Below are 12,521 nucleotides of genomic sequence, written 5' to 3'. Positions count from 1 at the left end.
AAAACCCCCGCCTCATAGCTTTTTTTTTTTTTTTTCTCGAGACCTCTTAAGTAACAGTGTCAAGTAGGTGGGAAGGGAAACTAGAGAACTTGGCCACCAGCTATCAGCAGGACTTGAGCAAGTTATTTAAATTGTATTTGTTTTCATTTTCTTAAATAAGAGAAGGTTAGAGTGGGTTAACACTAGGAATCCTTTTTCTGAAAAATCTCTGTATCTATGTATTTAGTTGGATTTCAGAAAATCTTGTTCTTTGGACTGGCTTCAGATGATTTTAGGGAATACATTTGTCTTAAGACCTTTGTAAGACATTAACCTAGGAAGTGTCTGCCTACACTGGTGTGTGCCTAGGTTTGAATAGCAGCATGTGTGTACATTTCCTTGCTGACAGAGCCTGTCCGTTTCTGTTTCCTAGGGACCGATGACTCTGTTGTTTCTGAAGATCGCCTCAACGAAACTGAACTGACAGATTTAGAAGGCCAGCAGGAGTCCCCTCCTAAAACTTACCTGTGCATGGAAGAGAAGAGTGCAGACCACACCCACAGTGATGGGCTGCACAACCATCAGGGCGGGAGCAAGGCCGCACCACGGAAGCATGGGCACCAGTGGCACCACAAGCACTCCCATCACTCACATGGACCCTGCCACTCCGGCTCAGACCTCAAGGACACCGGGATCGCCAACATCGCCTGGATGGTCATCATGGGGGACGGCATCCACAACTTCAGCGATGGGCTCGCCATTGGTGCGTGGCTGTGTTAATTCCACAGTTGTGGCTCTCCAGAGTTCAGCACATGTTCTGCTGTGTGGTGCCTGTCCTCTGGTTTTTCCAGGGGGTGTGGTTTTGTGTTTGATAGGTATATTTGGAAGTGAAAATGGATTTCAGGTTTTTTAAACGTTTATTTTGTTTTTTTGAGTCAGGGCCTCCCCATGTACCTCAGACTTGCAATGATCCTGCCTCAGTCTCCCAAGTGCTCGGATTACATGCATGTATGGTCGCGCCCAGCAGTGTTTGGGGATCTGGGGGGAGACTCGACATGTTTACATACAGTACATTGTTTGAGAAGTTTTACTTCTAATTCAGAGCACAGTCACCTTACTGAAAAAGCTCCCTGAGCATTACATTTTCAGACACATTTGTACATCCCTCAAAGAGAGCAGTGTAATTTCAGTCTTGAGTTTAATACATTTTGCACATCTTTGGGAAGAGGGAGAAAAATTTTACAACATTAAAAATACATTGTAACAAATTCAAATATTAGAATCTTGCTAATATTAACCCACGTTACCAATTTGGAGAACATTACAAGTGATCAGTACGTGATTTTCTTTAAGAACCAGAATCTGTGAACTCAGAACAAGCAGGCTCTGTTTTCTGTCACAGAAGTTGAGACCGTATTTGCAGCTATAGTAGGTATTACTAGTGAAGGATAAAAACATACACAGTGTGAAATGAATGGAGTAAAATGGGAAATAGAGATTCACTGAACATCACTCCTTCCCCTTTTCTCTCCTTAACCCTCCTCAGGAGCGGCGTTCAGTGCTGGGCTGACGGGAGGAATCAGCACTTCCATAGCCGTTTTCTGTCACGAGCTGCCACATGAATTAGGTAATGTGATCCAAAAATTTTTACCAGATTTCATCAAATCTGAGGCTTCATCACTTACAAATACATCCAGATTTCAGAAATATTGAAATAAAATGACTGATGGCAAGTATTAGGTATACTAATTGTAAGCTATATCCTGATGTAAAATAGGAAACAACATGTGCTTTTGAAAATTGGTAAAATGTGAATTCACTGTACTTTTATTTCAGAAACATAATTATGCTGTTATGTGACATCAGAAATTCAAACTAGTTCATTGAACATACCATTTTTTTATTGGCGCATTTTGGATATACATAATGATTCTACTCATTAATATTTGTTTGGTATTTGATATTTATATACTCATTGTTATCTCTTCCTCTTGGATTACTGTCTTTATGAGGACATAATGATCTTATTTGTCTCTCTTAATCAGTCTTGGTTTGAACTCCATTTTGTCTGCAAAGAAAATAGCTACCCCTACTTTTTTCTGGGTTCCTGTCACATGGGAGTATTGTTTTCCATCCTTTGACTTTCTGTTGGTAAATTTCTTTGTGAATTAAGTATGTTTCTTATATGCAGCATATTATTGGATCTTGCTTGTTGATCCATTCTGCCAGTCTCTTTCTTTGGATTGGTGACTGAGATCATTTACATTGATGGTTATAACTAATATGTATTGATTTTTGTTTGTCATGTTATTTCCCTTTTGGGGTCCCCCCTATTTAATTGATTGCCTTGCCTGGTGGATTCATTCTGTTGGGGTTGTAAGTCTTCATATCTCTTTTTTTAGATTGTTCTTCAGAACATTTTGAAGTTCTGGTTTGGTGGTCAAGTATTTCTTCAGGTGTTCTTTTTCATGAAAATACCTTATTTCTCCATCAAGTTTGAAAGAGTTTTGCAGGGTATCTCATTCTGTACTACAGATCGTTTTCTTTTACAGCTTGAAATACTTTACTCCCAGCTTTCCTTGACTTGAGTGAGGGTTTATTTTGAGAAGTCTCCTGTAATTCTGATGGGCTTTCCTTTTTATGTGATTTGTTTCCTTAACAGCTTTTAATACTTTGTTCTTGTGTTGAATTTCTGGAACCTTGACTATTGTCTGCCTTGGTGTGGTTTGTTTGTTTGTTTGTTTTTTGATCATGGCTTATTGGAATTCTGTATTTCTCACTTATCTGTATGTCAAATTCTTTTTCCCAATTTGAGAATTTTTCTGCCATTCTGTGGACAGGTTTTTATGTCATTGGTGCTATCTCCTTTTTTCATTGACTCTGATCAGTCTTACTCTTCTTCGCATCATCTAGCAGCTATTGGACTTTTTGTGGTCCTCTCCTCTTTTAAAGAAATCTTTCTTTTCATGATTGCTGACCCCATACCTGTCTTCTTGGTGTGATATTCGGTCCTCAAACATTGGCTCAATCTTCTACCTATACTTTCAATGGAGTTTTTAATCTCCTGGATATCTGTTTGAATCTGTTTCATGGATTCCATTTCTTTACTGTGTTGGATATTTGTGGTTTCCATCATTTTCCTAAGCTCCTCTATTTTTGTGTGTGTATCTGCTCTAGAGTCAGTAACCATGTTCTTCATTATAGTCACCCCTCTGTAGTTATCTGAGAAATTATTTCTGATGTGATTTTTTTTTTTTTTTACTGGAGTCTCATTCATCTGCTTTGTTACTTCCTGTGTTACCACTTCAGAGAGTCTAGGTGGGTGGCTTTCGAATTGTTCCACCTCATTGTCCCCTGCATTTGCCTTTGGTGAGCTGAAAGTCTGGTGGTGTTTCTTGTTTGTCTTTCGTTTGTTTGTTTTAGTTTAATTTCTGGGTTGATTCTTACAATTGCCTATAGCAGGTATCTTTATTGCTAGTATTGAGAGCCCTTAGGAAATGACTGCTTCTCAGAGAAGTCTTCCAGGTGTAGCTGGCTTTAGGGTTTCAGTCTGTTGAAAGATCCTACTTCTTTACTTTATTGGGAATGAGAAGTTCCTGCCTATTTGACCCAGCCCCTGATTCTTTGGCACTGGCCTATAGTATTGTTTGTCTCTCAGGCAATCTCAGTCTTGGCACACCAGGAAGAACAATTGAATAGAACCAGTATGTCACCTTGGCTGAAGAAGTGCAATCACTAGTAACAATAGCCTCAAACACAGCCTAGAAATTGACAAAATTTGGTAACTATATTTGCCACCTTTAACCTTATGAGCTAGATTTATAGTTATATAGTGAAATCTAAAACATACCAGAAAGTTGTATACAGCAAATATCCCTTTAATATGGTAATTTTACCCTCAGTGGAGAAAATTTAAAAGGGGTTAGGGAGAAAAAATAGAGAAATAGAACAAGAGGAAGAGATAAGGCCAGAGGACAAAGGAAGATTACACAAACTCTGGGAAACTGGTAAAGAAGACAGGAGGAAAAGAGAAAAGAAATAAAAACAAGATCAGTTCAGAACAATAAGAAAAACTAGAAACAGTATTTACACTCATATAAAAACAAGAACAATTAAAAACATTTCCACTTCAGGGGGTGTCTCTGCTGTCACTGGTAGAGTGGGCAGGCAGAGCCCAGATCTTTGTTGAATAATTCCTGCAATCCAGCCGTAGGTGCATAATCTCAGCAAGCCTGCACTTTGAGTTCCACTGAAGTTTAGGCGGGTGCTGGCTGTGAGGCTGGAACCTGATTTGTTCACCCTGCAACATTCCATGTGCCTCCTGCCAGCTTGAACTCCACTCCTTGACCTCCTGTTGATTTGAATGTGGTTCCACCTCACCTTGATACTTTGAGCTGCTAGATGGAGGCAGCCTATAACTGTTCTGAGTTCCACACTTACCTGGCCTTTCTTCAAGATAGCTGCCTGCCAATTGCCCTCTCTTTGTGGACACCTGAAATTGAGTAACTTACCAGTCCCTGCAGTCTGCTGCATCCACTGCTCAGTTTCATTGGTGAATTTGTCTGTGGAGGCCTCTGGGGTCACTGGGAGCCTATAGGTTCACACAGTGAATTAGAGCCCAAAGAGAAATTCCCACTTGCCCCCTTCTTCGGCATTGAGGTGTCTCTCTTGTGGGCTTCGGTTCTTACTTCAGCTCCTTGGTGGGTTCTGGAGGCCCACTTCCCTCCTCCTCTTCCTCACATTGCTCTATTCCAGCATCTGGACGCTGAATCTCAGAGAGGCTTTTTCTTTGCTATTCACCACTCCACCATCTTCCCAGAAGTCTGAACATACCCTCTAACAGAAGTATCCTGTAAAAGAAAAGTTCAGATTTTGCTGTCAGCCTGCTTTATGCCATATGTCATGTAAACTGTTTAAAAGAAGCAGGGTAACAGTTAACGACTCCGTGATTGAAAGCTGTTATGGATGTACCTATGGCAGGCTGTTCTTCCTAAGTGGTGAAAAGACAGTGGCATCATCCCCAAAGTGAGCTGATCAGGACATTGTGAGTGACCAGGACATTGGGGTGCAGCCTGGACTCTTTAGCAACACCGACATTTAAGAATCATCAGTAACTTCTGATCCTGTTGTCTCTAGGAAATGAGAGGTTTGGGTGATTTAATCATATATATACACACACATACATCATATTCTGCCAAAAAACCATATACACACTTCAGGAAAAGAAAGATGATAAATGTATGGATGCTGTGCCCACCACTTTGAGCACCTCTTGTACTTGTAGAGGCCAAAGGTAACTGGTATTACTGGTGAACTCTGTGTATACATATACATGTTAAATACGTGTTTTAATATGTAGTACTTAAGTATTTATATTTTAAAAATCTAATATCTCACATATTGTCAAATTTTATAGTCATAATGCCCAGAAATCTTGTATAGTTTTTATGTGATTTTAATAGAATGGAGCCTAGTGCCCTCAAAATTTTTATAACCTTGTTTCTTTGCATTTGTAATATTTTCTTGCCTACCGATAGACTTCCTACTGTAATACTAACCTGTAACCCTTTCTGCTGGTGTTGGCCTTCCTTCATTTTTAACTTGCTGATCACCGCCCCTTTCCTCCGTTACGGATGAGTACCACGGCCCAGTGAGGGTGGGATTGAGGCGTGTTTCAGCTGTGGGTATTGTACTTACATCCTGTGCTGTGCACACATCATTTCCACAGCAGTGTGGTGCTCTGTCCCATTCGGTTATTACCTTAGGTTGCTCACCTTTGTGTCTCCACTCAGAATATCTGGTGTGCAGCCACCGCAGGTGCTGTCTTCTGCACTGAGTCAGGTGCACCTGTGGCCTGGGCACTTCCTGCTGCCGCAGAGGGCACATCAGGCATCTCCTTGGCATCCTGGGCCGTGTGGCCCCACCCTGGAGGAGAGCTGAGTGTTGGCGCCATCCAGAGTGGCTTCTTCAGGGCCATTTTCAACCAGCAGCACCCAGGAGTGCCTATGTTGCCACAGCCCTGCCAGTATTTGGCATTAAGTCAGTTTTGCTGACGTAAAATGATACTGATTTGTTATTTTAGTTGGTATCTATTCTTCACCAGTGGTTATCTTCCCTTCACGCACAGACGTGCTTTCAGCTTCCTCTTCTGTATGCTGAAAAACGGTAGCTAAGGAAGCGAGGGTATTCACATAGAAACTCGGGAAGGTGGAGGCAGCGCTCATTTGAAGGAAATAAGCTCCACATTTGGACTATCTAAATGCTCGCTGTCTTTCTAATTTCTATTGAAAATTCATCTGTGTAAAATATGTCGTGTGACTAATTGCCTCGATTGGTGGTAACCTTCATTGCTCACTTCGAATAGAATGTATTCATGTAACTGAACTGCTAATTCCCCTACCGGTACAGAGAGCAGAGACTCCTGTCAGTGCATACCGCCCGAGAGCCCATCCCCTAGGGCCTCACTAGGTTGTGTCTGCCTGGACAGTCTCCAGCCTCTCTCAGACCCAGAACTGTTCGCCCAGACCCGCTCTGCCAGGTGCTTGGCGTGCCCGTCGTTGCACGTGGCTTCCTCCAGGGGGCGCACACTGTGTCCTGGGTCTTCTGCTTCCCCTCTGGCCCGCAGTGAGCCCCCCACCCCCAGATTGCCCGGCTTACCTCTCTCAGCAGCTGAGCTCGGTCTTCCACTCCCGATCCTCCCCGACCTTACGTCTTGGATCACTCTTCTCTGTAAACTTTTGTCAGTTCCTCTGGGTCTTTTAGACTTAACATCCCCTTTTTAGGGGTCTTATTTCCTAAATTGTAGGGTTTTTCATGTGTGTAATGCCCTGCATCTTGTACCGTCTCTACAGATATTCCCTGTTGTCCCTATTTTGTAGCAAAACAAGTGGCTTTCTGTCCATTCTTTATGTATTAGTAACGTGGCCTCATTTTAATTTATCACTTTTTAAGAAATCCTCTGAGTAACAGACGAGTAATCACACACACACCTCCAAGCACGGGGAAAATCTCCAGCTTCCCCTTGCTCACCCACCGAGTGCCGTCAGAACGGGTACGGCCGCCGCTGGCTATTGAATTGACGCTGTCCAGAGATTCCAGTTCTGCACAGATCTGAAACCATCCCTGGTGTTGGAAATGAGAGATGGGTGCTTTTTTCTACCACTTCCTTTTTTAACCCCCTCTGGTTTTGCATTGGAAAAGCAACACATTTAGAAAAAAATGCTAATTCAGCCAGCCTTGCTGGGAAGCTGCGGGAGGAGGATCACCATGAGTTCAGCCCAGTCTGGGCCATGCGGTGAGACTCTGTATCAAAATTAAAGAAGGAAACAGGATGCCAACTCTGCAGCACAAGCGCACCGTGTGCATTAATGTTGTGTGATACTCTGGCTCCCAGCGTGACGCCGCCGCCGGCGCTTTGGCTGGAGGCCCAGGGCGGAAGGGCGTGGGGAGCTGGTGGGAGCTCCCCGGGGCGTGCAGGCAGGGGCTCTGCTGGGGTTGGGAGGAAGTGCAAAGAGCAAGGTGGAGCCCTCTGGCCTTTAGGACGCACCAGTGAGGTGTCCTGGCCCTGTCGGAGCCCTCGTCTGATTTGCTTCTGGGCGGGGCCAGGCATGCAGGAAGGGAGAGGAGAAACCCCGTGAGGTCGGGATGTGGCAGGGGCAGCGCTTCGCTGGCGCCCGACCTTCGCCCGGGAACGCTCCGAAGACCTGCCCCGACCCAGCAGCGCCACCTGCTCCAGCCTCCAGGGGTCGGTCCTCCCGGGCAGCTCTGCTCCCTGGTGCCGCCAGCCTAGCCTCTGCTCTTAGGGTCAGGGCCGGGTTGAGTGCACAGAGCCCTGAGCGGCGCACTCACCCAAGGCGGGAAGGAAGAAGTATATGCGCAGCTCTGTTTCTTGTTTCCCTGGGGGTCTTGGTGGGGAACTGCCCGAATTAAGTCACCGCTCTCCTCTCAGATTAGTTTATTCTCTCCAGTTCTCCCTCTGTCCTTCAATAAGGAGCTGTTAGAAGCATTTGAATTCATTTGTAAGAAAGCCTTCGGGAGGACATACAAAGCAGGTACAGTTAGGGTCATCTCTCTTCTTGGTGTGGAATGCTGTGTTTTCACTACAAGGAAATGAGCTTTTTTTTTTTTTAAGACAGCTTGGGCTATAGCACTGAAACATTTTTCCTTCTCGCGTGTATCAAAGGTAGAATTGAAATTCAAGATAAAAGTTGTATAACATGCTAAATTGTCCAAGAAAGATTGAACATTCGCTGTATAGATGTAATATGTATGCAGGCATTTAAGACAAGAATGAAGAACCTTAAGATATCACCACCACCACCATCCCACCACCGTTGGTGATACCAGGGATGGAACCCAGGGCTTTCCCAGCCCCTTTTATTGTTTTACTTTGAGACAGAGTATTGCTAATTGCCCAGGCTGGGCTTAAACTTGGGATCCTCCTACCTCCTTTTCCTAGAGTACTGGAACTAGGCAGCATACCACCAGGCTCAGCATGCAGTCTGTTTTGGGAATTCTCAATAATTGATGTTAGCAGATGTTCATGTAACTATATCGTTGCATCACATCAGCTTAACAGCTTGGCACACACACCTCATTCCCTGTGCTAATGAAGTCCTTTGACAGCAGGAAGGAAAGAGTGTTGGTTTTATCAGAAAATGAGCAGACTTGCACAGTTAGTTACGGGATGTTTAGTTGTGCCAAGCTACTCCCTTGGTTATGGGAAGCCCTTTGACTTACTTTTAAGATGTGTATATAGGTTCTTACTGGGAAGGGAGGTTTGGAGAAAGGAGAAAATGAGCAGAACTCTTTGAGAATTTGTAAGCTGAATTAAGACTAGGACAAAAGATATTTAAAATGAAATGATTGGCTTGATCGAAGATCAATATACAAAAACGTCTGTCCTGCCACATATCAGCAGTCCATAGTTGGAAGTTTAAATCTTAAAAAATTACTGTTTACAATAGCACTACAGTCCTGAGGTGTTCAGCTTCATCTAATACAGTATGTGTAATGTGTGCTGAGAACCACAGATCACCAACAGAAGAGATGAGAGCAGGGTTAAGTGATGAAGTGAGAGAAGGGGTAAGTGCGCGGGCTGGAAGACTCGCTGTTGTGGAGGTGTTCCTTCCTGCAGATTTTTTTGTGTTCCCTTTATAGAAAGAAAGGAATTTGAATAGCCAGGAATTTTGAGAAAAGAAAACAAAGTTGACTTCAGTACTTACTGTAAAGTCAGAGTAATTAAAACAGTTGGTGTTGTTAAAAGAATAAACGCATCTCTTAACTGTTGGATGTCCGCTTACCAAAATAAAAGGTTGGCTTTTACCCATACGTCATGCCGTAGACAAAAATGAACTGAAGCCGGGGATTTAGCTCAGTGGTTCTGCTGCCTGCCTTGCAAGTGCAAGGACCCAAGTTTGATCCCCGGTTCCAAAAAAAAAAAAAAAATGACTCAAGATAGGTCACTAGAGAACTCAAAGATGTAAAACTTATAAATGAAAACACAGGACACTTTGTGTCCTTGGGTCAGACTAATTGTTCTCGGACACAGCATTAAAAGCAAAATCTAAGGAAAAGAGTAATAAGATGAATTTAAATGAGTAAAGTTGAATTTAAAACTTCACTGTTAAAAGAATACAAAGTTGAGCTATAGACTGTGAAAGATTATTTGGAAATCACAAATCTTGACAAAAGGCCTTAAGGACCAGAACATTTAAGGACCTCTTACTTTAGTAAAAGGAAAACAACCCAATAGCAAGAGCGGGCAAAAGATTTGAATAGATGTGTCACTAATAATGGTATGCAGGTAGCAAACAGGGTTTCAGCTGTGGGGTTTGTCATAGGCTAGTGAGGGCGGGGAGCAGTCAGAACTCTTGTACATTCCTCGTGGGAATGCAGTTTCCTATAGAGTTTGGGTGAATCTTACATGGTTACACTAAGAAAAATCCAGTCTCCTGATTTTATTAACTGTTTTAAATAATTCCGTTCACGTGATGTTCTGGAAGAGGCCAGACTGTAGGGACAGAACGCAAACCCTTGATTGTAGGGGTGAGGGCCTGCAGGGATTTTGGAGGAAGATGAAACAGTTTTCAGGTTTGGTGGTTGAGGTTACACAGTGATTGTGTGTGTCAGAATTTGTAGAACACCACACCAAAAGATACAAAGTGAAAAAATTGCAAGTTATACAGTATTTCAGTTTTAAAAAGGATTAGATCCCAATTCATCCTGACTGTGGACTGATGATGCTGTTCGGCTGCTCCTCAGACAGGAAGGCAGACAGTGGGTCTGTGTCACAGAGTCTGTCACTGTGAGTGTTGCTCATTGGACACTCTCCTTTTAAGCCACAAGAAATTATAAAGCACTGTAGTGCTTTGTAATCTAAAGGGTCCTGTATTCTTTCTGCATTACCTCACCCCTTACTGAATGAAATCGCCCCCTTAGCGCAGTTTACTGGCGAACCCTGGACACTGGAGGTGAAACTTGTGCGGGGGGGGGCTCTTTTGCTTTGAAGGAAACCGAGGAGAAAAAGACATGCAGAAATTAAACCAAATGTAGGGAGGATAAAAGCTGATATTAAATCCAAGTTTCAACAGGAGAGTGAAGGTACAGTATTTAGGATCTGAGGGGGGAAAACGTAAGGAGCGTGGTATTGGGCTGCACTATGGAATGGCGCCATTGGAAACACTGTGTTCCCTCGGCGTGTTATTTTGACTTTGTAAAGTGACGTCTTCTGCATCTGGTAGCAGTTTGCCTTGTGTGAGTTTGTTGATGGCATCTACTTACCTGTTTCGGACTAGATAGAACTCTGTAGCCTTGAGAACCATGGATGAAGAGGAGGTGTGTTTTTAGATGTGTAGACACTTGGGTTCTTCCTTAAGAGAAAGAAACAAGCCATTCAGCAGTCCCTGCAGCACCTCACATGTGTTGAGCGTTCAGTAGGTGCCTGGATGTCGTATATTTGGTTACTAAAGGACAGCGAACTGTTTGTAAGTAGCCCTATCGCCTTTGACTCTCGCGCCTGAAGAGTGTTATCTCTAAGGGCACTCTGCTCCCCCGACATCTGTCAGAGCAGAAATTAAGTCAGATAAGTGCGAGAAAGAGTCCTGGGGTTTCCCTGTGCTTTCATCTTGCTTCAACTCTGTGACCAGGACGGTCTCCCGGGTGCCCACCTGTGCTTCTCAGTGGCGGTGAGGAGCCAAAGGGGGACCGTGGGTGTCCTAGAGATCGGCGCTCCCTGCGGCCTGCGTCTTCCCGAGCCCCACGAGGCAGCACGGAAGTGTGTACTGTGAGGTGTACTGTGAGGACTTCCAGAATTAAGGTCGGACGGTTTTCTGCAGGAAAAAAATAGGTGTCGATACCAGAAGATATACTTAGCCGGTTATCTCTGGCTGACATACACGCTCCATTTCTCTTTGAAGGAGAGAAGTCGGAGCAGAGAGCTTTTCTTACTTTAATGCAGAGCAGAGACTTTTTTCTTCTGTATTTTTCTCGATTGTTTTTCCTTCTAAAAATACATTTTAGTTCTCACACAGAAGTTGCCTTTCTTGGGCACACGTGGGGACAGCAGCTCTGGCATCCCCGCCTTCCCCGTCCTCGCCCGCCAGAGGTGTCTGTAATGTCGCTGGTTCTCTCTGCCCAGACTTCTGAGCTGCCCCGTTGTGTCTTGGCTGCAGGTGACTTCGCCGTGCTCCTCAAGGCCGGCATGACCGTGAAGCAGGCCATCGTGTACAACCTCCTCTCCGCCATGATGGCTTACGTGGGCATGCTCATCGGCACGGCGGTGGGCCAGTACGCCAACAACATCACACTCTGGATCTTCGCCGTCACCGCGGGCATGTTCCTCTATGTAGCCCTGGTGGACATGGTAAGAGGCTCCATGTCGTCTTCTAGTCCTAAACCTGTGAGTAGAATGCAGCTTTCAAAAGGGGAAGGAATGAATCGAAGGTGGTTTGAAACCAAACTGTCCTTAAAAATGTGCCCTGTGTGGTCTGTTGTGGAGAGGCCTGAGGTAGGATCTGTCTTGCAAAGCAGTTGGGATGCTGAAAACGTCTGACCGAGTGACATCACTGTCTAAAGCACCAGTAGTGTGGTACGTGCAGATCTTGTGATACTGGGGCAGAAGTGTTTCACTGCTGTTGGACAGAAGTGTTTTTCGAGCTTGGTGTATGGTAAAAAATACGAAGCCAGTCTTTGGGAAGTTGGTATGTATTCCAAGAGATTTCTGTAAACTTCCTTATTGCTGACTTCAGCTTAAAGCTAAAACACTGCCGGTCAGTTTTATTTTAATTTTGCTCTGACACCCCAAAGATGACAGTGTTCCTACAGAAATTGCAGTTTGATTTGTTTTAAACTAGATGGTACATTCACTTTTATTCCTAGTAGACTATCACATAGTCTCATTTCATAGTTTCGCAGCCTAAATTCTAATCACAATGTCTGTGCTCAAAAGTTGAAAACCACGAGGTAAAAGAAGAAATGAATTTCATTTCCATTCTGTTAGGTTTAGGTAGCCCTCCCCTCCCCTCCCCTCCCCCCACCCTTGC

At 44.0% G+C, this 12,521-nt stretch overlaps 1 protein-coding gene across 1 annotated transcript in view; it reads left to right on the top strand.

The window, feature by feature from the left end:
* Window positions 1-12,521, top strand: part of Slc39a10 (solute carrier family 39 member 10) — a 31,663-nt gene that overhangs the window by 15,327 nt on the left and 3,815 nt on the right. Inside the window, exons 7-9 of the mRNA XM_033756282.1 lie at window positions 413-742; window positions 1,526-1,606; window positions 11,652-11,842. Coding sequence (XP_033612173.1) covers window positions 413-742; window positions 1,526-1,606; window positions 11,652-11,842 — 602 coding nt within the window. The remainder of the gene's footprint in view (window positions 1-412; window positions 743-1,525; window positions 1,607-11,651; window positions 11,843-12,521) is intronic.

Source organism: Fukomys damarensis, unplaced genomic scaffold, assembly GCF_012274545.1.
Source record: "Fukomys damarensis isolate Sample0158 unplaced genomic scaffold, DMR_v1.0_HiC HiC_scaffold_26, whole genome shotgun sequence".
NCBI classification, from domain to species: Eukaryota; Metazoa; Chordata; class Mammalia; order Rodentia; family Bathyergidae; genus Fukomys; species Fukomys damarensis.
The sequence above is the reverse complement of the archived record's forward strand: the minus strand, read 5'-3'. Positions and strand labels throughout refer to the sequence as shown.